Here is a 27,895-nt window from a genome sequence, read left to right as displayed (position 1 = left end):
TACGGCCACAACGACAACTCTTGCTGACCTACTGCCCTCGGTAATGGCACCATTCCCAAATTATGTGGGCTCTATTGATAACCTCACTAACAACTTTAACGACGCCCTGCGCGAAACCATTGATAACATAGCACCGCTAAAGTTAAAAAAGGCTCCAAAAAAGCGCACCCCGTGGTTTACAGAAGAAACTAGAGCTCAGAAATTATTATGCAGAAAGCTGGAACGCAAATGGCGCACGACTAAACTTGAGGTGCACCATCAAGCATGGAGTGATGGTTTAATAACTTATAAACGCATGCTTACCTTAGCTAAAGCTAAATATTACTCAAATCTCATCCACCGTAATAAAAACGATCCTAAATTTTTGTTTAGTACGGTAGCATCGCTAACCCAACAAGGGACTCCTTCCAGTAGCTCCACCCACTCAGCTGATGACTTTATGTAATTCTTTAGTAAGAAAATTGAAGTCATTAGAAAGGAGATTAAAGACAATGCGTCCCAGCTACAACGGGGTTCTATTAACACTGACACGATTGTATATACGGCGGATTCTGCCCTCCAAAATAGTTTCTCTCGTTTTGAGGAAATAACATTAGAGGAATTGTTACAACGTGTAAATGGAATAAAACAAACAACATGTTTACTTGACCCTCTTCCTGGGAAACTGATCAAGGAGCTCTTTGTATTATTAGGTCCATCAGTGCTAAATATTATAAACTTATCCCTTTCCTCGGGCACTGTTCCCCTAGCATTCAAAAAAGTGGTTATTCATCCTCTTCTTAAAAGACCTAACCTCGATCCTGACCTCATGGTAAACTACCGACCGGTGTCTCACCTTCCCTTTATTTCAAAAATCCTCGAAAAAATTGTTGCGGAGCAGTTAAATGAACACTTAGCGTCTAACAATCTATGTGAAACCTTTCAATCCGGTTTCAGGGCAAATCACTCCACGGAGACAGCCCTCGCAAAAATGACTAATGATCTATTGCTAACGATGGATTCTGATGCGTCATCTATGTTGCTGCTCCTCGATCTTAGCGCTGCTTTCGATACTGTCGATCATAATATTTTATTAGAACGTATCAAAACACGAATTGGTATGTCAGACTTAGCCCTGTCTTGGTTTAACTCTTATCTTACTGATAGGATGCAGTGTGTCTCCCATAACAATGTGACCTCGGACTACATTAAGGTAACGTGTGGAGTTCCCCAGGGTTCGGTCCTTGGCCCTGCACTCTTCAGCATCTACATGCTGCCGCTAGGTGACATCATACGCAAATACGGTGTTAGCTTTCACTGTTATGCTGATGACACCCAACTCTACATGCCCCTAAAGCTGACCAACACGCCGGATTGTAGTCAGCTGGATGTCCGCTAACTTTTTGCAACTCAACGCCAAAAAAACGGAAATGCTGATTATCGGTCCTGCTAGACACCGAACTCTATTTAATAATACAACTCTAACATTTGACAACCAAACAATTAAACAAGGCGACACGGTAAAGAATCTGGGTATTATCTTCCACCCAACTCTCTCCTTTGAGGCACACATTAAAAGCGTTACTAAAACGGCCTTCTTTCATCTCCATAATATCGCTAAAATTCGCTCCATTCTGTCCACTAAAGACGCTGAGATCATTATCCATGCGTTTGTTACGTCTCGCCTCGATTACTGTAACGTATTATTTTCGGGTCTCCCCATGTCTAGCATTAAAAGATTACAGTTGGTACAAAATGCGGCTGCTAGACTTTTGACAAGAACAAGAAAGTTTGATCACATTACGCCTGTACTGGCTCACCTGCACTGGCTTCCTGTGCACTTAAGATGTGACTTTAAGGTTTTACTACTTACGTATAAAATACTACACGGTCTAGCTCCACCCTATCTTGCCGATTGTATTGTACCATATGTCCCGGCAAGAAATCTGCGTTCAAAGGACTCCGGCTTATTAGTGATTCCCAAAGCCCAAAAAAAGTTTGCGGGCTATAGAGCTTTTTCATTTCGGGCTCCAGTACTCTGGAATGCGCTCCCGGTAACAGTTCGAGATGCCACCTCAGTAGAAGCAGTTAAGTCTCACCTTAAAACTCATTTGTATACTCTAGCCTTTAAATAGACTCCCTTTTTAGACCAGTTGATCTGCCGTTTCTTTTCTTTTTCTTCTATGTCCCACTCTCCTTTGTGGAGGGGGTCCGGTCCGATCTGGTGGCCATGTACTGCTTGCCTGTGTATCGGCTGGGGACATCTCTGCGCTGCTGATCCGCCTCCGCTTGGGATGGTTTCCTGCTGGCTCCACTGTGAACGGGACTCTCGCTGCTGTGTTGGATCCGCTTTGGACTGGACTCTCGCGACTGTGTTGGATCCATTATGGATCGAACTTTCACAGTATCATGTTAGACCCGCTCGACATCCATTGCTTTCCTCCTCTCCAAGGTTCTCATAGTCATCATTGTCACCGACGTCCCACTGGGTCATTATTGTCACCGATGTCCCACTGGGTGTGAGTTTTCCCTGCCCTTATGTGGGCCTACCGAGGATTTCGTAGTGGTTTGTGCAGCCCTTTGAGACACTAGTGATTTAGGGCTATATAAGTAAACATTGATTGATTGATTGATCCCCAGGTGCATGTCTTAGCTGCACCTGGCATGACCCCACACTTGGCAGTACTTCTCAAAGGACAGAAGCGAGGGACTGGAGACGCAGCTTTCTGCCGTTAACGTTCATTCTTGCCAATTGTCTTGCAGAAAAAGGAGCACAAGGAGCGAGTTCCCTGGCTGGTGGTGACCATCCCCCTCACCATGTTGTGTGTCCTACTGGCCATCCTGGTCATCTTCTTCCTGGTCATGACGGCCCGCAAGAAGCGGCAGTCGGAAGGCACCTACAGCCCCAGCTCCCAGGAGGTAGCTGGAGCCAGGCTGGAGATGGGCAGCGTGCTCAAAGTGCCACCTGAAGAGAGGCTCATCTGAGACCTGCAGTCTGGTCTACTGCCTCGTTTTAGGAGGCCATGTGGAACTGGTACAAAGAAGGAAACTCCTGCTCTGAGGTGGGAACAAGACTGCTGCTCCACCTGAGCTCGGGAGATTGGCAGGTATCCGATCTCAAGATGGTTTACTTTCAAAGATCATCTCAGAATTGAGCCACTCCAGGAAAAGGCAGAAAAGCCCAAGCCAGTTCTGGCATCAAAGACACAAATGGTGCTGAAAGAACAGGACATGAGCGGGTGTTGTTGATATTGTAGCATACTATCAATTCTGGACTTGTGTGGATGTTCTTCCATTGGATTTATTGCACATCATCATCACAAGTCTTTAAGTATAACCTTCCTCTGAGCTCTCGGTTTATGCTTCTCGCAAATCACAATATTACTGTTATAATATTATATATTATACAGTTTACCTAATATTTGATATTAGTCTTAGTTGTAAACTGAGAGCTTTCTTCTTGAAACTATCTGACATTCTATACACTTCTTATTGTCTTTTGTTTCTTCTGATCTTTTTGGCAAGAACAATCCACCTAAGTCTGTACTTACTTACATCCCATTTGAAATTATCATTTCTAGATAGGTAGTACTAAAAACTGCTCAGACTCCGTAGCTCACATTTTCATAATATGGCATAAGGATCATTGCACTGGGTCAAGGAAGGGAATTTGGCATTCAATGGATAAGTGAAAAATAGATCTCATTATTTAACACATTTATCACAGCATGGACACACAAAAGGACTGAAATTTGGTACTGGTGGGTGATGGTCCCGATTCCCTGGTACCAGGAATTGGTACCGCATCAATTTAAATGTGAAAGGTACCCATCCCAAGTTGAAGGTTGAGCTTCAAGGGGAACTGCACTTTTTTGGATTTGTGTTTTTTCATTCACAATCTTTATGTAAAACAAAAACACAAATGTTTTCTTTTTTGATGCATTCTAACTCCTAAATAAACACTAGCAAACAATGGAGTCAATGGAAGTCGCACTCTTCCACCTATAAAGTGCTCTGAAAAACATCCAAAAACGTCCCATCCATCAAGGTTTTATATACTGTACATGCAGTAAGTATGTGTAATGTAGTAACATTCATAATAACATATAATATATACATGATTTAAGTATATATGTAGTATCTAGTAACATTAATAATAACATGTAATATATACATGATGTAAGTATATATTTCATGTAGTAACATTCATAATAACATGTAATATATACATTATGTAAGTATATATGTCATGTAGAAACATTCATAATAACATGTAATATATACATTATTTAAGTATATATGTCATGTAGAAACATTCATAATAACATGTAATATATACATGATGTAAGTACATATGTAGTATCTAGTAACATTCATAATTACATGTAATATACCCATGATGTAAGTATATATGTAGTATCTAGTAACATTCATAATAACATGTAATATATACATGATGTAAGTACATATGTAATGTAGTAACATTCATATTCCATCCATCCATCCGTCTTCTTCCGCTTGTCTGAGGTGGGGTCGCAGGGGCACCAGACTTCCCTCTCCACTTGGTCCACTCGGTTCAGCTCCTCCCGGGGGATTTCCGAGGCGTTCCCAGGCCAGCCGGGAGACATAGTCTTCCCAACGTGTCCTGGGTCTTCTCCGTGGCCTCCTACCTGTCGGACGTGCCCAAAAACACCTCCCTAGGGAGCCGTTCCGGTGGCATCCTGACCAGATGCCCGAACCACCTCATCTGGCTCCTCTCCATGTGGAGGAGCAGCGGCTTTACTTTGAGTCCCTCCCGGATGACAGAGCTTCTCACCCTATCTCTAAGGGAAAACTCATTTGGGCCGCTTGTACCCGTGATCTTGTCCTTTCTGTCATAACCCAAAGCTCATGACCATAGGTGAGGATGGGAACGTAGATTGACTGGTAAATTGAGAGCTTTGCCTTCCGGCTCAGCTCCTTCTTCACCACAACGGATCGAATCCGAATTACTGAAGACGCCGCAGTGATCCGCATGTCCATCTCATGATCCACCCTTTCCTCACTCGTGAACAAGACTCTTAGGTACTTGAACTCCTCCATTTAGGGCGAGGTCTCCTCCCCAACCCGGAGATGGCACTCCACCCTTTTCCGGTTGAGAACCATGGACTCGTACATGGAGGTGCAGATACTCATTCCAGTCGCTTCACACTCAGCTGCAAACTGATCCAGTGAGAGCTGAAGATCCTGGCCCGATGAAGCCATCAGGACCACATCATCTGCAAAAAGCAGAGACCTAATCCTGCAGCCACCAAACCGGATCCCCTCAATGCCCTGACTGCGCCTAGAAATTATGTCCATAAAAGTTATGAACAGAATGGGTGACAAAAAGCAGCGTTGGCGCAGTCCAACCCTCACTGGAGACTGCTCCCACTTACTGCCAGCCATGCGGACCAAGCTCTGACACTGATCATACAGGGAGCGTACCGCCACAATCTGACAGTCCGATACCCCATACTCTCTGAGCACTCCACACAGGACTACCCGGAGTGCACGGTCAAATGCCTTCTCCAAGTCCACAAAGCACATGTAGACTGGTTGGGCAAACTCCCATGCACCCTTTCTGCACTCACATATGTGTTCTTGACAAAGAAAACAAAAAAACATATGTGCTCTTATCTGTCATAAGGATTTTCAAAGATAGGGAACGTTACAAAAAGGTGCAGTTCCCCTTTAAGGATAAGCAGATTGAATAAATCAATATAATGTGAGAAAAGTGACTAGGACAAGTCACAGGTGTAAGATCAGTATTATTTCATGTGGATTTAAATAGCAGACAATCTTTGCCCAGGCACACCCTCCTGGCTTTGGAGTATAAATATTTGGGATTTGGCACCAGCCGCTAGACTAGATGTGACCAATTTAAATCTAAGACTAGATGTAACAATCTAAGTCCAAGACTAGATGTGACCAATCTAAGTCTAAGACTAAATGTGACCAATGTACGTCCAAGACTAGATGTAACAATCTAAGTCTAAGACTAGATGTGACCAATATAAATCTAAGACTAGATGTAACAATCTAAGTATAAGACTAGATGTGACAAATCTAAGTCCAAAACTAGATGTGACCAATCTAAGTCCAAGACTAGATGTGACCGATCTAAGTCCAAGACTAGATGTGACCAATCTAAGTCTAAGACTTGATGTGACCAATCTAAGTCTAAGACTAGATGTTACAATCTAAGTCTAAGACTAGATGTAACAATCTAAGTCTAAGACTAGATGCAACAATCTAAGTCTAAGACTCGATGTGACCAATCTAAATCCAAGACTAGATGTAACAATCTAAGTCGAAGACTAGATGTAACAATCTAAGTCTAAGACTCGATGTAACAATATAAGTCTGAGGCTCGATGTGACCAATCTAAGTCTAAGAATAGATGTAACAATCAAAGTCTAAGACTAGATGTGACCAATCTAAGTCCAAGACTAGATGTGACCAATCTAAGTCTAAGACTAGATGTGACCAATCTAAGTCCAAGAGTAGATGTAACAATCTAAATCTAAGACTAGATGTGACCAATCTAAGTCCAAGACTAGATGTGACCAATCTAAGTCCAAGACTAGATGTGACCAATCTAAGTCTAAGACTAGATGTAACCAATCTAAGTCTAAGACTAGATGTAACCAATCTAAGTCCAAGAGTAGATGTAACAATCTAAGTCTAAGACTAGATGTGACCAATCTAAGTCTAAGACTAGATGTGACCAATCTAAGTCCAAGACTAGATGTGACCAATCTAAGTCCAAGACTAGATGTGACCAATCTAAGTCCAAGACTAGATGTGACCTGGTGTGCCTGGGCCCGGGTGGTTCAGCTGGATTACATAAAAACAAGTGTATAGCAATCGTTATGCCATACTATACCTCAATGATAACGAGAGGGGAAATTCCACTTTAACGACTGTCGTTGGCATTGACACAAGGTTCTTTTGTATCTCTTTTTTTTTTTTCCACGACAATACGGCAGACCTCACATTGCTCAAGCACACCATCCTTGCGTTAGTGTATGTATAGTTGGGGTTTTGGCAGCAGCTGCAAGACGAGATGCGACCAATGGAGGCTATGAGCATGAAGTCTACTTAGATGAGAGGCAAACCGCTTTCTAAGACAAACCAAACAGTCCAGTTGCCATGGATAGAGTGCCCTGAGACTACAAAGACCTGGATGAATGAACATCCATAGACTAGGCTACGTTTGTCACATTAGTGTTTCATGACTGTACTGCACTGTCCCTGTATGTTTAGCTTTTAGTGAACACGTTTTTATATGAAGCAACTACCATAGTAACACGGACACAACCGGGCAGCTGGTCCTGCAGTTTTAGAAGGTTGTGAGACAAATTGACCAACCATAGGTTAGATGAGAAGGTTTAATATCTTCAGACATTTTGGATGGTTTTACAGGATTCCAACTTTGAAATTCTGAAAACAATTGTTTTGACTGTCCCTTGCCACCTTTGGACTGAACTACAACTGACTGTGAGCTCACAAATGGTCTTCTGAATGAATTGATGAATAATGGACAATAGTGTGTTTTCAGCTTCTGTACCTTGTATGGTCCAAAATAGACTTTCAGCAGAAGATCATGGTGTATTGTAGACCATTGGCTGTAAGGTGGTTGTACATCTTGGAGTGCGTGTTCCCCTGCTAATATTTTCCACCATGACTAAACTTGCATTGACGTCATCATGTTCAGAGTTTCCACCTTGTAGTTGGACTAATGTCTCTGCTTTACATGACTTTGCACATTTTCCTGGTTTGTATGTGGAGACTTGTCTTAACACAGTCCATTGACTGTGTTAAGGTCTCAATTTATATAGCAATGACTCTGTACATGAACGTGTGTGATGAGACGCAAGTTGTGCCTTGATCTTTTCAAGCATTCTGTGATTGTGTTTTTCTTCTTGTTGGACGCGCACACACTGGGATTTGCTGTTTGCAGAGTCAAGCACACATTCCAGGCGAATGTACAAAATGGTAGTGGTATCACACTGGAGTTGCTATGACAACGCGTATCACACATTGTAGGCCAAAACTGGAAATGTTATTCCCAAGTAGGAAGTCATCACTTGTATGTTTGTGTTTATGTGAGTGCTCTCTGGAAATAGGAAATGTTTCTGACAGTACACTTTTCCAAGGAAAAATAAAAACCAATCATGATTGACAGGTCTTCCTTTCATTCATTTTGTGTGTAATTCAACTTTTTCACTTTGTTACGCTGCAGATTACGGAGCCTTGACTGTTGTCAAATACCGATATTGAGCCGATTGCATATCAGCAAGAAATGTACATACTTAGTAGTGTGGAACGTTACAAAAGGTTGGATCAAGTGAATTTAGTCAAACAGAGCAATGGTAGAAATGAAAAACCCTAAACTATTTATTATTAACAGAACTGACTTCTTTTTGAATTGTTTGTCACTGAATACTTTCTAATACGCTTCTGCCTTGGAGACTATTTGTCCCAATTTGTCTTCCGGACAGAAGGGCGACATGGCAGTGGGGCTGCATCAAAAGAGATGCTGTACTGAACTAAAAGTGGCTTTATAACAAGCGAGCGTCCTTATACAGGACTGCAGTTCCTGGAGGAGGTCAGGTCAAAAATGAGGCACTCCTAACTTGGAGAAGCCAAACCATCAGTTTTATATTCCTCCTTCCTGTCTGTGTGTGTGCTAAGTCAGGAAAGCACATCCTGACTATAAAGGGGACGTTTGTGAGTAAGCACCTGCTGTAGTGTTTCATGAAGATATGACACGGCACTGACACCAGGGGGAGGTTTAGCTTTGGGTATTTCATTGTATATATGCATATATATAAAAATATACAATATATATAATAATCCACACTGATAATATAATTCAACTAGAGAACGCAGTGTGACAAATTCAAAAGTGTGTGTGTGTTAGGCTATTAGCTGTAGTGTGTTTCCAAATGCTGAACGAGGAGTAGGAACAAGGCCGGAAGGCAGTCCGGGAGATACTCAGGGAGAATGGCAAGGCGTCAGAGGTCCGTGTCCAAGCAGAGGTCGAGGACGAAGGCAGGAAGTCCAGAATCCAGAGGGGAACAACAAGGGATGACAGGAGAACTCGGGAAAGCACTGCGTGAGGACAACACGGACATCAGACACGGAAGCAAGGAAGTCACGGGGGAAGAACAAGTATGCAGGATAGAAGCCAGATAAGGGGTGCTTACTTGGGTAACAAATGATTAAGTTACGGAAAAAAACCTTGAGTTCACTGCTCCTTATACTGCTTGTCCTCATCGGTCCCAGGTGTGCTGATGGCTGATCACCCACAGCCTTCCCGGCATGTGGGCGTGGTGCGGTCAGCGCGAGCAGGGGCGTGTCCTGGCGGGCTGCCCACGGAGGTGATGGCAGCCCTTTCTGCAGATGACAAGTGGGATCGAGCCAGCGCCGTGACACCTGCCAAAACAACAGATGACGCTCGTAACTTAAATGTTTCCGTTAAGCTAAACATGTAGTCTCTTCTCACGGCTTGGGCTATCATCTTTGCATACCAAGGTCCAATTTTATCGCCTCGTCTCCGAAGAGAACCAATCCAGTACCCATACAAATGTCCAACTAAGAGGCCTATTTAATTATGTGCTCAAACTGAAATACCACTATTTACTTCAACCTGGTGGTTGACTTTCTCCATGGTGAATATAAACTTTTGCCATGTGCAAAGGACACTGTGCAGTCAATCAACTGCAGCAAACACCTCAACGCTACACACTCAGACAAACAGGAAGTGGAAGTATTTCATTCACAAACAGGAAGTGGAAGTATTTCATTCACAAATAACACCTGGATTTGATGCACTATTTTAGTACTAAATTAAATTGGCAGTAGCATAATATTTTGCAATACAGTACCTGGGGGAGGTTGCAACAATTGTAAACACACAACACAAAAAAATGAGACAAAACAACGACACAACACAATCACTTTAGGCCACAATGCAACAACACAAAATACACAACACAACCACTTCAACACAAAAACATAAAGACACAACACAACCACACAAAGACACAATTAGTACTGTAGACACGCCACAGCACAACATAAAGATGCAACACAACCACACAATCACTTTAAGCCACAAAACAATAAGACAAAGAAAAAAACGCATCATTAAGACACAACACAACAACATTAAGACACAACAATATAAATACAAAACACAACATAAAACACAACAATTTTAGCCACAACACAACAACATAAAGACACAACACATCAAATTTATACCACGGTATAAATATTTATGGGACGGTGTGGCGCAGTGGAAGAGTGGCCGTGTGCAACCCTAGGGTCTCTGGTTCAATCCCCACCTAGTACCAACCTCGTCACGCCTTGCATGGAAGCTCCCTCCATCGGTGTGTGAATGGGTAAAGGTGGAAGTAGTGTCAAAGTGCCTTGAGTACCTTATAGGTAGAAAAGCGCTATACAATTACAACCTATTTATCATTTATTATTTATCATTTATTTAACACATAACACAAAAAAATATTATAATACACAGTGGCGCAGTGGGAGAGTGGCCGTGCGAAACCCGAGGTTCACTGGATCAAATCCCACCTAGAGCCAACCTCGTCACGTCCGTTGTGTCCTGAGCAAGACACTTCACCCTTGCTCCTGATGGTTGCTGGTTGGCGCCTTGCATGGCAGCTCCCTCCATCAGTGTGTGAATGTGTGTGTGAATGGGTAAATGTGGAAGTAGTGTCAAAGCGCTTTGAGTACCTTGAAGGTAGAAAAGCGCTATACAAGTACAACCCATTTATCATTTAACATAAAGACACAACACAAACACATTAAGACACAACACAACAACCATACACCATCATATTAGGACACAACACAACAACATAAGGACACAAAACAACAACTTTACACCAAAATAAAATACACAACATAAATACACCACACAACAACATTAAGACACAACACAACAACTTTACACCAGAATATTAAGACACAATACAACAACAAGAAAACACAACAATTTTAGTAACAACACAACACCATAAAGATACAACACAAAAACTTTACACAATCCATTCATTTTCTACCGCTTGTCCCTCTCAGGGTCGCGGGGTGCTGGAGCCTATCCCAGCTCCATTGGGGCGGAAGGCAGCGTACACCCTGGACAAGTCACTATCTAATCAACACAGACACACAACATTCACACACAAGGGACCATTTAGTGTTGACAATCTTCCTATCCCCAGGTGCATGTCTTCGGAGGTGGGAGGGGCCTATCGCAAGGTGCATGTCTTTAGAGGTGGGAGGGGCCTATCCCCAAGTGAATGTCTTTGGAGGTGGGAGGGGCCTATCCCCAGGTGAATGTCTTTGGAGGTGGGAGGGGCCTATCACCAGGTGCATGTCTTTGGAGGAGGGAGGGGCCTATCCTCAGTTGCATGTCTTTGGAGGTGGGAGGGGCCTATCCCCAGGTGCATGTCTTTGGAGGAGGGAAGAAGTCAGAGTAGAACTAAGCCTACTCAGTGGCCTAGTGCATGTCTTTGGAGGTGGGAGGAAGTCAGAGTAGACCTAAGCCTACTCAGTGGCCTAGTGGATAGAGTGTCCACCCTGAGATGGGTAGGTTGTGAGTTCAAATCCCGGCCGAGTCATACCAAAGACTATAAAAACGGGAGCCCTGCCTGGCACTCGGCATCAAGTCTTGGAGTTGGGAGTTAAATCACCAAAAATTATTCCCGGGCGTGGCCACCACGGCTGCTCACTGCTCTTTTCACCTCCCAGGGGGTGGACAAGGGGATGGGTCAAATGCAGGGGACAAATTTGACCACACCAAGTTTGTGTGTGACAATCATAGGTACTTTAACTTAACTTTTAAGTTGAACTTAACTTAAGCCATGCCATCACGGGGAGAACTTGCAAACTCTACACAGGAAGGATTGAACACCACAATATATATAAATACACACCATAAGGAGCCAACACAACAACTGGTTTCCACAATATGAAAAGCGCAACAACATAAAGACACAACAATTTTAGCCACAACACAACAGACAGAAAAAAAAACCCTTACACAACCGTAAATAAAGGTGTTTATAAGGTTAGTAACTGCAGTGTCAGCCATTGTTTTGAAAGTCTCCACCGGAAGTGTTTGGACATGGACGCAACTTGGACGGAAGCCTGCCTCCAGACTGCGGCGATAAACAAAAGCACGCAGCGTGACGTCACAGGAGCTCCGCGGTGACACTCTCCCATTCTCCGGATCGTCTCGCTCTCATTTGACGAGTATCGCAGTCGGAAGCGGGACGTGAGTGGAAAAGATAGCCGTCAAAGGAAGGCGACTTGGCTGTTGGATCACTTGAAGGTCCGTGCCGGCGCCGCGCCGCGAACATGACGGAGGTCCGGCGGCGAGGCGGAGGGGGAGAAGAGCGGGACAGCACCGACAACATCAGCGACAAGGTAAATGGCAACAGGTCAATGTCTAACAAGGTAAATGGCAGCAGGTCAATGTCTAACAAGGTAAATGGCAGCAGGTCAATGTCTAACAAGGTCAACCTCACCACCGACCAGCTCAATAATCATGTCTAACAAGGTAAATGTATTAGGCCTGCTTGTCACAAGCTAATTAGCTAGTTAGCATGCAGCTAGGCTAATGGAAGCTAGTTAGTTAGCATGCAGCTAGGCTAGTGGAAGCTAGTTAGTTAGCATGCAGCCAGGCTAATGGAAGCTAGTCAATTAGCATGCAGCTAGGCTAGTGGGAGCTAGTTAGTTAGCATGCAGCTAGGCTAATGTACGCTAGTTAGTTAGCATGCAGCTAGGCTAATGGAGGCTAGTTAGTTAGCATGCAGCTAGGCTAATGGAGGCTAGTTAGTTAGCATGCAGCTAAGCTAATGGAAGCTAGTTAGTTAGCATGCAGCTAGGCTAATGGACGCTAGTTAGTTACCATGCAGCTAGGCTAAGGGAAGCTAGTTAGTTAGCATGCAGCTAGGCTAATGGAAGCTAGTTATTTAGCATGCAGCTAAGCTAATGGAAGCTAGTTAATTAGCTGGCTAATCCCTCATTGGAAAAGAAAGATGACAAAATAGCCTTTTTGTTGTTCATATCAACATGACGCTGCTTTTTGGCTACTAACTTCATCACTTTGGGACACATTTCCAACTTTGACTGCAGCCCCATAACAATCAGAAACACGTTGATGTTGACCGACTCCTCAACATGATGATTAGTAGCTTTTAAAGACTCCAAACTAAGGCGGCCAAAAGGAAAGCGTAAAGAAATGCAAGTGAGAAGTGCTGACAATCCAAAACCTTGCAGGATCACAAAATGAGAAAAATTATGCAAATGTCAAACACACACAAAGTAACTGCTGAGGGGACAATATTATTGACATTATTTACATCAACATTATGAACATTAACATTATTTACATGAATGACATTATTATTTACAGTAACATTATTGACATCGCCAATTACAATTGACTTTTTTAACATTAACATTAATTACACTAACACGATTTACATTAACATTAATGGTAAAGAAGGAGCTGAGCTGGAAGGCAAAGCTCTCAATTTACCGGTCTATCTACGTTCCCATCCTCACCTATGGTCATCAATCAATCAATCAATGTTTACTTATATAGCCCTAAATCACTAGTGTCTCAAAGGGCTGCACAAACCACCACGACATCCTCGGTAGGCCCACATAAGGGCAAGGAAAACTCACACCCAGTGGGACATCGGTGACAATGATGACTATGATGTGATGAGCTTTGGGTCATGACCGAAAGAACAAGATCACGGGTACAAGGGACCGAAATGAGTTTCCTCCACCGGGTGTAGGGGCTCTCTCTTAGAGATAGGGTGAGAAGCTCTGTCCTCTGGGAGGAGCTCAAAGTAAAGCCACTGCTCCTCCACATTGAGAGGAGCCAGATGAGTTGGTCCAGGCATCTGGTAAGGACGCCACCCGAACGCCTCCCTAGGGAGGTGTTTAGGGCTAGTCCAATTGGTAGGAGGCCATGGGGAAGACCCAGGACACGTTGGGAAGACTATGTCTCCCGGCTGCCCTGGGAACGCCTCGGGATCCCCCGGGAAGAGCTGGACCAAGTGGCTAGGGAGAGGAAAGTCTGGGCTTCCCTGCTTAGGCTGCTGCCCCTGCGACCCGACCTCGGATAAGTGGAAGAAGATGGATAGACGGATGGAGATTAATATTAATAACACAGTCCTTAAATACACCCCACCTCCCCGGATTGTAAATAATCAAATGTAAATAATCAAATGTATATACTTGTTGTTATGCTTTCTGAACTCACTATGTTCACCGCTGGCTGTACATATCATACCAAGTCACACCTACACTGTCTCAATGTCTATTTCTCGCATGTTAAACTTGTATGATGACCGAAATATGCTGATAGCAGCCTAACCTAACCTACCCAACCCCTAGATTGTAAAGAATTTAATGTATATGCTCTGATGATGAACTTGTATGATGGCTGTATTATGCTGATTGTATATATTTGTACCATGAATTGATGAACGTGGACCCCGACAGAAAAACTTACTGGGGTGTTACCATTTAGTGGTCAATTGTACGGAATATGTACTGTACTGTACAATCTATTAAAAGTTTCAATAAATCAATTAATAACACAGTCCTTAAATACATCAAAATTATTTACACGAAAATTAATTACACGAACAATAATCCCATTAATATTAAAAGTACTAACATTAACAACACAAACATTGATGATAACGACATTAATTATACTAACGTTAATTATACTAATATTAATAACACTAACATAATTACACTAGAATTAATAACACAAACAATAATTACATTATATTATGAACATTAACATTAATAACACAAACGATAATTACTTTATATTATGTAAATAAACTTTAATAACACAAACATTAATTACATGAACATTAGTAAGACGAACATTAATCACACCTACAATAGTAATTAATTAGTAGTTGTATGACAGTTCTTCTCATGTAGTGAAGCATGCTGATAGTGAAAATGTTCAGGATCATTAAGTAATTACATTTTACATTACAATTTTAGTCAGACAAAAACACAATATCAATGCAATATTGCTCTTAATGACATACAAAACACTGTCAATATGGCAAAATAAGCATAAGCAAAAACTAATATTGGTTGTGATTTCAATCCTTCTAGTCCTTAAAGGATTTAAATCTACTAACTTGTTAACTGAGTTTGTACAAAACAAACCTAAAACCACAAAAACGATTGTTGTTTGTTTATTAACCTAATAACTGTAGTGTCAACCATATACTGAAACTACAGTATACTAGGTATCATTACTGTCGATATTTGTATCGCTCTCTTAACCACTATTTATATTCCAAATCTGGAGCTTAGTGGTTAGCATGGCTTCTTGTATCTTTGCTTACTCCCCAGCTCCCCAGCTACACTTCCTAGTAGCTTGGCTAACTTCCTACTAGCCAGGCTAACTCACCAGTAGTTTGGTTAGCTTTCTAGTAGCCAGGCTAACTCGCCAGTAGTTTGGTTAGCTTTGTAGTAGCCATGCTAACTCGCCAGTAGTTTGGTTAACTTTATAGTAACCACGCTAACTTTCTAGTAGCCAGGCTAACTTCATGGTAGCCAGGCTAACTTCCTGGTAGCCAGGCTAACTTCCTGGTAGCCAGGCTAACTTCCTGGTAGCCAGGCTAACTTCCTGGTAGCCAGGCTAACTTCCTGGTTGCCAGGCTAACTTTCTGGTAGCCAGACTAACTTCATGGTAGCCAAGCTAGCTTTCTGGTAGCCAGGCTAACCTTCTGGTAGCCAAGCTAACTTCCTAGTAGTTTGGCTAACTTCCCAGTAGCTAGCCTAGGTAACGTCTTGGTAGCCAGGCTAACTTCCTGGTAGCTTGGATAACTTCTTGGCAGCCAGGCTAACTTCTTGGTAGCTTCCTGTTTGTTTTTTGTACTTGCAGCTAGGGCTGGACGATATTGCCTTTTTTTAATATTGCGATATTTTTAGGCCATATTGCGATATGCGATCTATATTACGATATTTTGCCTTGGCCTTGAATGAACACTTGATGCATATAATCACAGCAGTATGATGATTCTATGTGTATACATTAAAACATTCTTCTTCATACTGCATTCGTATATGCTACTTTTAAACTTTCATGCAGATAGGGAAATTACAAGTAAGTCAATTGACCAAAAGTGTATTTATTAAAGTTATTAAGCGATGGCACAAACATTCATGTCATTTCCAAAACATAAAGTGCAAGATTGTCAGAGACATTTTAAGTGTCAAATAAAAATTAGCTGCATAATAAGAAATCAAATAGTATTCGTCCTTCACTATGTGGTATGTTACTAAGGTTATGAAATTCTCTTCATTTTCTAGCGAGTGACTTTTCAAATGATGCTACGTATTAGAAGTAATGCTACTTTTTATTGCAACGCTTTTTCCCCTCACACTTGACAAATTACGGTTGTCTGTTTGACATATTCCCACTTGAAGCCGAACCACCGCCAGACGATCAACCCCCTGCTGTTTTTATTGGGAATTAAGTCTTCCTCCATTTGTTACCAGATCCGCACCTTCATTCTCTCGTACGGCTACGTTAGCAGCTAACATAGCCCAGTATGCTACCTCTCTGCCCTGCGAGGGCGGACACGCATGTGACATATGATGTGACGTATGTAAGAATGTGCGCCTGCTTGTCTGTGAGGAGAGACCGGAAAGAGTGAGAAGAGCCTGAATGCCCGCAGCTAAAAGCAAATGTGTGAGAACGTATACTCGAATATTACGATATAGTCATTTTCTATATTGCACAGAGACAAAACCGCGATATAACGTATACAGGTATATCGATATATCGCCCAGCCCTACTTTCAGCATTTTTTAATTTCTCCTCTTGGAGTGGCTTGTGTGTTGAAATAATGTGAGTGGCACATTGCAACACGTTGTGCTCAGTAGGGCAGGCCCTGCAGGATAGAAGTATTTCAGTTGTGAAGTGATTAGTTCTAGTTGATTCATTGACTCTTCCCTGGGTCCTGAGGGAACATCACATGTTGCTGATTCAGCACAAAGGCTCATCAGATGACTTGGAGAGTGACAAGTCTCAGACCTCTGCAAAGGCACATAGAGTGTCTCTTACTTCTTGGTCTGACTGCTTCAAAGGTCGCTTAGTCGTACTCCCCACGCCTTCCCTGCACACGGAAGTGTGGGTAGGGGGTCAAAGGGCAAGTAGTTATTTATTATCCAATTATGATCTGTTACTATTGATTGGGCTTAGTGTCACAGCAAAGGCTGGTAGATGCATTATTATTATTATCATTATTATTATTATGATTATTAGACGTGTCAGTGTTATTATTATTATTATTATTATTATTACTAAAAGAATGTGTCAGTGTTATTATTATTATTATTGTTATTACTATTAGACGTGTCAGTGTTATTATTATTCTTAGTACTATTAGACGTGACCATGAATTGATTAATGTGGACTCCGACTTAAACAAGTTGAAAAACTTAATCGGGTGTTACCATTTAGTGGTCAATTGTACAGAATATGTACTGATCTCTGCGATGTGGTGGCGACTTGTCCAGGGTGTACCCCGCCTTCCGCCCGATTGTAGCTGAGATAGGTGCCAGCGCCCCCCGCAATCCAAAAGGGAATAAGCGGTAGAAAATGGATGGATGATGCATGTACTGATCTGTGAAATATACTAATAAAAGTTTCAATCAATCAATCAGTCAGTGTTATTATTATTATTAGATGTGTCAGTGTTATTATTATTACTATTAGATGTGTTTGTGTTATTATTATTACTATTATCATTATTATTATTAATATAAGATGTGTCAGTGTTGTTATTATTATTATTATTATTTCTATTAGACGTGTCAGTGTTATTATTATTATTAGATGTGTCAGTGTATTGTTATTATTATTATTATTATCAAATCAACTTTATTTATAAAGCACATTTAAAATTTACCAAAGGGGTAGCCAAAGTGCTGTACAATGGGCAGGTTAAAAGATAATACGAGAACCGAGCAAACAACATAACACCAACAGAACATGATAAAAAATAAATAAATAAAACATAAAAACAGGTTCACAGCAGGTGTATAATGGGGCGCCATTGCAGGATGGATATCACTCATTGTTAAAAGCCAAGGAATAAAAGTATGTTTTCAAGAGAGATTTAAAAACAGGAAGAGAGGAGGCTTGTCTAACACTCAGAGGTAGGTCGTTCCAGAGCTTGGGAGCAGCAGCGGCGAAAGCTCTGTCACCTCTAAGCTTCAGCCTTGTGTCAGGGACCGTCAGTAGTAGCTGATCTTAGGGATCGGGTGGGGCAGTAAGGCTGAAGGAGGTCGGAGAGATATGTTGGCGCGAAGTTGTTTAGACATTTAAAAACAAATAGGAGTTTAAAATTGATTCGATAACGCACAGGGAGCCAGTGAAGGGACGCTAATATAGGGGTGATGTGCTCACGTCTGCGGGTCTGTGTTAGCAGACAAGCAGCAGAGTTCTGCACGAGCTGCAGGCGGGCGAGGGAGGCCTGGCTAATGCCTACATACAGGGCATTGCAGTAGTCTAAACCATTCCAGATAAAGGCGTGGATTAATTTCTCGAGATCATGTCCTGACAGAAGCGTTTTCGCTATTTGGCGTAATTGATAAAAGCTTTTTTGAACGACGCTGCTGATTTGTTTTTCGAATTTTAAATCTGAGTCGAACTTTACCCCCAGGTTTGTGACACAGTCGCTGAGATACGGGGTGAGAGTGCCGAGGTCAACGTTGAGGGGAGGGAGAGCGACTTGGACCGAACAACATAACTACTGTTTTGTCTTCATTTAGACTCAGGAAGTTAGCTGAAAGCCAGGCTTTGATGTTGTGCAGGCAGTCAATGAGATGTTGAACCGTGATATTTTGTGCCATGGGAAAATAGATCTGGCAATCCTCGGCATAAAAATGAAATGCAATACCATACTTCCTAAAAATAGAACCAATGGGGGAGAAGGTAAAGCGCAAATAGGACTGGGGCAAGGATTGAGCCCTGGGGGACCCCGTGTGGCAGAGGAGCTGTGGAAGAAATAAAACTGTCTATTTTTACACAAAAACTCCTGTCGGCTAGGTACGACCGGAACCAGTTGAGGGCGGCGCCCTTAATACCCACACAGTTCTCAAGACGAGCGATTAAGGTGTGGTGGTTGACGGTGTCGAACGCAGCAGACAGATCCAAAAGCACCAGGACGACATACTTACCAGAATCAGTTGACAGGAGGATATCGTTAAAAACTTTTAGAAGCGCTGACTCTGTGCTGTGCAGGGCTTTAAAACCGGACTGGAACAGCTCAGTGATATCAATATCCTCTAAGAAGGGAAACAACTGACTGTAGACAACCTTCTCTAGTATTTTGGAAATGTATGGAAAATTAGAAATAGGTCTAAGATCAGAGAGGAGAGAGGGGTCGAGGCTTGGTTTTTTAAGTAGAGGTCGTACCACTGCATGTTTAAACTCTACTGGAACTATTCCAGAAGAGAGGCTACTATTGATAATGTTAAGGACACTTGATCCAATAGTAGCAAATACCTCCTTAAACAGACAAGGTGGGAGGGCATCTGCAGGAGAACCAGAGGGCTTCATATGACTAACTGTCATTTAAAAAAGAAAAAGACACCGGTTCAATCTGATGGAAAACAGAAGAGAAATGCAGAGGAACAGAAGGGTCATATAAAGGCTGCGATAAACTGGCTCTAGTTGACACAATTTTGTCAGTGAAAAAATGGAGACAATTTTCACAGAATTCAAAAGAAGCATCAAAACTCAACAGATTTGGGAGCATCAATGACAGTGTTAATGGTTTTGAACAGAACTCTGGGGTTGTTACAGTTAGAAGATATAATCTGAGATGGATATATATTCATCTCTGCTTTTACAGTCATTCGAAAGGAAAGTGAAGTGAATTATATTTATATAGCGCTTTTCTCTAGTGACTCAAAGCGCTTTACATAGTGAAACCCAATATCTAAATTACATTTAAACCAGTTTGGGTGGCACTGGGAGCAGGTGGGTAAAGTGTCTTGCCCAAGGACACAACGGCAGTGACTAGGATGGCGGAAGCGGGAATCGAACCTGCAACCCTCAAGTTGCTGGCACGGCCACTCTCCCAACCGAGCTAAAAGGCTTTCTTTAAAAATGGCAAAGGACACATGCAGCCTGTCCTTTTTCCATCTTCTCTCTGCTCTCCTACATTCGCGCCTAGCTGCAGGAGTGACGTCATTCAGCCAGGGCTGAGGCGTGGCTTTAGAACGGCAGCACTTGAAAGGAGCAATCGTGTCCAGTGTTTGAAAAAAATAGAGTTGAACCCAGAAACCAACTCTTCAGTATTCGGACATACAGAGGCTGCAGAATTGTCTTCACAAAGAGTTGAAAAAATGGAGGAGAACAGAGCCGGAGACGACGAATTAAACATGCGGGAGCGTTTAGGCGCAGCGCACAATTTAACCGGACACTGGGTGGGAATACCAAACAGGATCGGCATATGATCAGAAAACACAGCGTCGCAAATGCCATCCATCATCCATCCATCCATCATCTTCCGCTTATCCGAGGTCGGGTCGCGGGGGCAACAGCCTAAGCAGGGAAACCCAGACTTCCCTCTCCCCAGCCACTTCGTCTAGCTCTTCCCGGGGGATCCCGACGCGTTCCCAGGCCAGCCGGGAGACATAGTCTTCCCAACGTGTCCTGGGTCTTCCCCGTGGCCTCCTACCGGTTGGACGTGCCCTAAACACCTCCCTAGGGAGGCGTTCGGGTGGCATCCTGACCAGATGCCCGAACCACCTCATCTGGCTCCTCTCGATGTGGAGGAGCAGCGGCTTTACTTTGAGTTCCTCCCGGATGGCAGAGCTTCTCACCCTATCTCTAAGGGAGAGCCCCGCCACACGGCGGAGGAAACTCATTTCGGCCGCTTGTACCCGTGATCTTATCCTTTCGGTCATGACCCAAAGCTCATGACCATAGGTGAGGATGGGAACGTAGATCGACCGGTAAATTGAGAGCTTTGCCTTCCGGCTCAGCTCCTTCTTCACCACAACGGATCGGTACAACGTCCGCATTACTGAAGACGCCGCACCGATCCGCCTGTCGATCTCACGATCCACTCTTCCCTCACTCGTGAACAAGACTCCTAGGTACTTGAACTCCTCCACTTGGGGCAGGGTCTCCTCCCCAACCCGGAGATGGCACTCCACCCTTTTCCGGGCGAGAACCATGGACTCGGATTTGGAGGTGCTGATTCTCATTCCGGTCGCTTCACACTCGGCTGCGAACCGATCCAGCGAGAGCTGGATCGCAAACGTCGCAAATGTCCAAATTAAAAACACACAAACCATAAGAGAGCACTAAATCGAGTGTATGCCCACGTTCGTGTGTGGAAATCTCACACAGACTGTACAAAGTTAAAAGGGTCAATGACATTCAGGAAGCTCCTGGATAAAGGTTCATCTGGGCAGCAGGTGTGAATATTAAAATCACCAACAATTAGGACACGATCATATTTGGGGAAGATTTCGGCCAGAAATTCAGAAAAGTAATTTATAAAGTCTTTGTGGTACTTGGGTGGTCGATATACGACGGCACACAGGACGACATCGGAAAGACCCAGTGGACAACAAAAAACGTGAACAGCACAAAAACAAACAGAGCTGACAGCGAGAGACGGCAAGCCACAGCACTTACTGGCGCCATCTTTGATTTTCCCATCATCATTATTATTGTTATTATTATTCATCCATCCATCCATTTTCTACCGCTTAATCCCTTTGGGGTCGCGGAAGGCCCCGGTGCCTATCTCAGCTTCAATCAGACGGAAGGCGGTATACACCCTGGACAAGTCGCATGGTTAACACAGATAGACAGACAACATTCACACTCACATTCACACACTAGGGACTGTTTAGTGTTGCCAATCAACCTATCCCCAGGTGCATGTCTTTGGAGGTGGGAGGGGCCTATCCCCAGGTGCATGTCTTTGTGGGTGGGGGTAAGCCGGAGTACCCAGAGGGAACCCATGCAGTCATGGGGAGAACATGCAACTTCCACACAGAAAGATCCCGAGCCCGGGATTGAACCCGGGGCTACTCAGGACCTTCGTACTGTGAGGCAGACACACTAACCCATCCTCCATCGTGCTGCCTATTATTATTATTATTATTATTATTATTATTATTATTATACGTGTCAGTGTTATTATTATTATTATTGTTTAATTATTGTCAATGTTGGGACTAACTAGGTGTGTAACGTTACGTGTATTTGTATTGAACCGTTTCCGTACGGGGGTTTTGGTTCGGTTCGGAGGTGTACCGAACAAGTTTCCACACGGACATATTAAGTAGCGCACCGCACGTTGTGTCACCGAGGCACCATGAATTGATTTACGTGGACCCCGACTTAAACAAGTTGAACAACTTACCCCCAGTAAGTTGTTCAACTTGTTTAAGTCGGGGTCCACGTAAATCAATTAGTGGTCAATATGTACTGTACTGTGCAATCTATTAATAAAATCTACTAATTCAATCAATTCAATTCAATTAATAAAATCTACTAATTCAATCAATCAAAAAATAACAACACACGGCATACTTCTTCTTTTCACCGGACAGGTCCTTTTTTGCGGGGCTGTCAGGGCAGAGTTTCTTAAATGCCTCAATTGTCCGGCATTTTAAGTTAGGGTTGCATGTATTTTCAATGTATGTTCAGGGTTAAGAAGGGGTTAAAAACAAAACAAAAAATTGTGTGCGCAGCAACATTGGTGAGGGAGGGGCAGAGAGCAAGAGAGTTTTGATAAATGCGCATGCGTCGCCAGGCTCTGCTTTTTACCCATAGACTTATCAGATTTTATTTTTTATTATATCTAGCAGGGGTGTCAAAAGTGTGCCCCGGAGGCCATTTGCGCCCCACAGCTAATGTTTTAAAGGCCCACGGCACATTCTAAAAATACTATTAAAATAAACAAAAACATAAACAAAAGTGAAATAAAAAAGCTTGAAGGCTAAATGTAATTTAGAAAAAATGCATCGTTGACTAATAAAACAGCTGTTTTTTTTCGTTCAAACTGTTATTGCTCAAAACATAATATTGAATCAAAATCTATGTTATTATGACTTATTGACCTATCCAAGTTTCCGATTACTTCACATCAAATATTCCACTAACAAAAATATTTTTGGTGGAAGATTTGGTAAATAAATAACCACAACATTTTTATTTTGTTGTTTTCTTCCTGTACTGAAAATGAACCGAACCGTGACCTCTGAACCGAGGTAGGTACCGAACCGAAATGTTCGTGTATGTTACATCCCTAGGACTAACGCATTACTGTGACGCCATTATTTTCAGCGGTAACTAGTAGTTACCGCTGCCAACCTATCCATGAGAACGCTGCACCAAGAGCATGGAGCCATACTCACGCTATCTCTTTCACCAAGTCGACTTCTTGCTGTTTTTAGGGAAGTGGTCGGGATGTGTGGGAGCAGATTCCTTCACACCGACGCCGCCTTCTCCGCGCTAGCTTAGTTAGCTGAGGGAGGGGTGGTGAGACAGAGATTGTGTGATTTGCAAGTTAAATAAGACTAGTTAGTAGGTTTGGGATGTAGTAAAGAAAGCTGTAAAACAATTAGAAGCACACAGATAGAACAATACTTAGCTTTTTTGCAACAGCTAGGTAATCACTCACGGCAAAACCGGAACCAAGACGTGTCAGTATTGTTATTATTTATATTATTACTGTTATCATTAGATGTGTCAGTGTTATTATTATTATTAGACGTGTCAGTATCATTATTATTACTATTACAATTATCATTAGATGTGTCAGTGTTATTATTATTATTAGACGTGTCAGTATTGCTATTATTATTACTATCACTACTATCAATAGATCTGTCAGTATTATTATTATTATTATTATTATTATCATCATAAAATGTGTCAGTGTTATTATTATTATTAGACGTGTCAGTATTATTAATATTATTATTACTATTATCATTAGATGTGTCAGTGTTATTATTATTATTAGACGTGTCAGTATTATTATTATTATTATTACTATTACTATTGTCATTAGATGTGTCAGTGTTATTACTATTATTAGATGTGTCAGTATTATTATCATTATTATTATTGTTATTATTAGACATGTCAGTATTATTATCATTATTGTTATTATTATTATTGTTTGTATTATATGTGTCAGTATTATTATTATTCATATTATTGTTATTATTATTATTATTAGACATGTCAGTGTTATTATTATTATTAGTCGAGTCAGTTTTATTATTATTATGATTAGACTTGTAAGTAGTATTATTGTTATTATCATTATTGTTATTATTATTAGACTTGTCAGTATTATTATTATCATTATTGTTATTATTATTATTATTATTAGACATGTCAGTATTATTATTGTTATTATTATTATTATTAGACATGTCAGTATTATTATCATTATTGTGATTATTATTATTATTATTATTAGACATGTCAGTATTATTATTATTGTTAGTAGTATTATTAGACATGTCAGTTTTATTATTATTATTAAACGTGTCAGTGTTATTATTATTGTTGTTATTATTATTATTAGAGATGTCAGTGTTATTATTATTATTATTAGATGTGTCAGTTTTATTATTATTATTAGACGTGTCAGTGTTATCATTATTATTATTATTATTATTATTATTATTATTATTATTATTGGAGGTGTCAGAAGCCAAGCACCATCATCATGTCCGTCATACGTGCACTGATGACTTCCTCCAGGGGTTCGCTGCACTTTCATGACCATATTTAGGCATTTCTTGTCGCCTGATTGGCTCCTGGTGAAGCATGCAGGAAGAGGGCGAGTCAGAGTGGCATCCACCTGGAGGCACGTTAGTCACATGTGCACCAGGCCTTTTTTAGCTATGGCTGCAGCCTGCTGGGGGAGGAGCCATGAAGGACAAGAGGGGGAGGAGCCATGAACGGTGAGAGAAGCAGAGTGAATCTTTCCAGAAGGACGGCAAGAAAACATGTTCTTACAAACCTGTTGGCCAATCTTCAATCACTAACAGAACTTTTGTGTTGGCCAGCCTTCCCTCACTAACACAACTTTTGTGTTGGCCAGCCTTCACTCACTAACACAACTTTTGTGTTGGCCAGCCTTCACTCACTAACACAACTTTTGTGTTGGCCAGCCTTCACTCACTAACACAACTTTTGTGTTGGCCAGCCTTCACTCACTAACACAACTTTTGTGTTGGCCAGCCTTCATTCACTAACACAACTTTGGTGTTGGCCAGCCTTCACTCACAAACACAACTTTTGTTTGGCCAGCCTTCACTCGCACTCTCTGCAGCATCCTCTAGGGCAGGGGTCGGCAACCCGCGGCTCCGGAGCCGCATGCGGCTCTTTGCCCACTCTGATGTGGCTCAGCTGCATAATCGCCGGTTTCCGGATTTTGGTGCCTCTCCCGGACATCACCTGGGGCTTACATTCTCCGATTTTCACTCGGACTACAATATTGAGGGCATGCCGTGATGGCTTTACTTTTAACGCCCTCTACAACATGTCATTGCGCCGCCTTTACACTATGCTATCTGCGCAGTGCGTGCCGGCCGGACGCATGCCTTTCGCTGTTCTATCGTCACACGTATGAGATTGCAAGGCATACTTGCTCAACAGGTGATATAAACAGCTTTAACACTCTTACTAATATGCGCCACACTGTCAACCCACACCAAACAAAAATGACAAACACATTTCGGGAGAAGATCCTCACAGTAACACAACATAAACGCAACACAACAAATACCCAGAATCCTTTGCATCCATGACTATTCCTGACTATATTATACACCCCCGCGCACCCAACCCCGACCACCTCAGCCGACGCGCGGAGGGGCTGTGGGGGCGGGGTTTGGTGCTAGCAGGGTGTATAATATAGTCAGGAATAGTCATGGATGCGAAGAATTCTGGGTATTTGTTGTGTTGCGTTTATGTTGTGTTACTGTGAGGATGTTCTTCTGAAATGTGTTTGTCATTCTTGTTTGGTGGGGGTTCACAGGGTATTTGTTGTGTTGCGTTTATGTTGTGTTACTGTGAGGATGTTCTTCTGAAATGTGTTTGTCATTCTTGTTTGGTGGGGGTTCACAGTGTGGCGCATATTAGTAAGAGTGTTAAAGTTGTTTATATCACAACTTTCAGTGTGGCCTGTATGGCTGTTGAACAACTATGCCTTGCAGTCGTGTATGTCCATCTGTGGAAGCCACATACAACGTGTTACTTGGCTGGTAAGCTGTTTCTACGTGTTGTAGAAGGCGTCAAAGGCAGTGGCTTCATAGCCCGTCTTTATATTGTTATCTGAGTGACCATTAGTAGATATTCGCCAGACTGGTTTCTGTGAGACTTCGGGAACCTCCCGGAAAATTTGGGAGGTTTGACAAGTGTAATGCTGTCAAGCGGAATTCATGTAAAAGTCGTGGGCCGGGTGTCCAAGACCCCTGGTTTACACATAGCACAAAGCAAAAAAAACCTCTTTATGCTGTGTTATTTCATTTTAAATTTCCAGTTTTGTGGCTCCCATTGTCTTCTCTATTTTGTGAAACGGGTCAAAATGGCTCTTTTAGTGGTAAAGGTTGCCGACCCCTGCTCTAGGGCAACATCCTGTAGGACACTCTCTGCAGCATCCCCTAGGGCGACATCCTATAGGGCACTTGCTGCAGCGTCCAGTCGTATTATGTCCTGACCGTAAAAACTGTGATAAAAATCCACCATGTCACTCACTTGTTTGGTCTACTTTTAAGAATAGCACCTATTTTTCCCGTGTAAATGCCCACCACTTTGTGGAAAAAAAAAAACAACAAGGTAGGCTTCGCTACACATCTTAAAATAAAGGTCTGTTAACTATTGGTCAGTCAGTGGCCTAGTGGTTAGTGTCTGCCCTGAGATGGGTTAGTTGTGAGTTCAAACCCCGGCCGAGTCATACCAAAGACTATAAAAAAATGGGAGCCATTACCTCCCTGCTTGGCACTCAGCATCAAGGCTTGGAATTGGGGGTTAAATCACCATAAATGATTCCCGTGCATGGCACTGCTACTGCCCACTGCTCCCCTTACTTCCCAGGGGGTGATCAGAGGGATGGGTCAAATGCAGAGGACAAATTTCACCACACCTAGCATGTGTGTGACAATCATTGCTAATTTAACTTTAACTTTAGTTTTAGAAGTAGCATTTGAATCATTTGAATAATCTTCAATGAGAATGATAACCTATAACATAGCTATTTTAGTGTTGCTAACCTCGCATGATGATGAATTGTAATGTTAGCATGTAGCTCACATAGCTATGTCAGTGTTGTTAACATGATGCTAAAATTTAAAGTTAGCATGTAGCGCACATAGCTACTCTACTGTTGTTAACCTAGCATGATGCTCAAATGTAATGTTATCATGTAGCTCACATAGCTATGTTAATGTTGCTAACCTAGCATGATGTTAAAATTCTAAGTTGCCATGGAGCCACACAGCTACGCTAGTATTGTTAGCGTAGCATGATGCTAAATGGCAAAGTTAGCATGCGTCTCTATGCTAGTGTTGCTAACCTAGCATGATGCTCAAATGTAATGTTAGCATGTAGCTCACAAAGCTATGCTTTTGTTGTTAACTAAGCATTATGCCAAATGTTAGCATGTATCTTCCATAGCTATACCAGTGTTGCTATAGTTACAATGTGCATTTTTGCATCTGACGATGTCTGACATGTTCCAGCGTGGATGGCAAATACCGACACAGCTCATTAGCATTCAAGCTACAATGGACCTTCAGCGTT

At 42.2% G+C, this 27,895-nt stretch overlaps 2 protein-coding genes across 4 annotated transcripts in view; both read left to right on the top strand.

Moving 5' to 3' along the window:
* Positions 1-5,985, top strand: part of LOC133555739 (protein crumbs homolog 1-like) — a 108,332-nt gene extending 102,347 nt beyond the window's left edge. The window contains exon 13 of the mRNA XM_061905054.1: positions 2,743-5,985. Coding sequence (XP_061761038.1) covers positions 2,743-2,964 — 222 coding nt within the window. The 3' untranslated portion in view covers positions 2,965-5,985. The remainder of the gene's footprint in view (positions 1-2,742) is intronic.
* A 6,191-nt stretch (positions 5,986-12,176) lies between these two features.
* cds1 (CDP-diacylglycerol synthase (phosphatidate cytidylyltransferase) 1) overlaps positions 12,177-27,895 on the top strand; it is a 42,459-nt gene continuing 26,740 nt past the window's right edge. For 2 of the 3 annotated variants that reach the window (XM_061905043.1, XM_061905039.1), the window contains exon 1: positions 12,177-12,459. In XM_061905043.1, coding sequence (XP_061761027.1) covers positions 12,391-12,459 — 69 coding nt within the window. In that variant the 5' untranslated portion in view covers positions 12,177-12,390. The remainder of the gene's footprint in view (positions 12,460-27,895) is intronic. The other variant, XM_061905035.1, reaches the window with a different exon arrangement.

The sequence above is a fragment of the Nerophis ophidion genome, linkage group LG01 (genome assembly GCF_033978795.1).
Source record: "Nerophis ophidion isolate RoL-2023_Sa linkage group LG01, RoL_Noph_v1.0, whole genome shotgun sequence".
Lineage (NCBI taxonomy): Eukaryota > Metazoa > Chordata > Actinopteri > Syngnathiformes > Syngnathidae > Nerophis > Nerophis ophidion.
The sequence above is the reverse complement of the archived record's forward strand: the minus strand, read 5'-3'. Positions and strand labels throughout refer to the sequence as shown.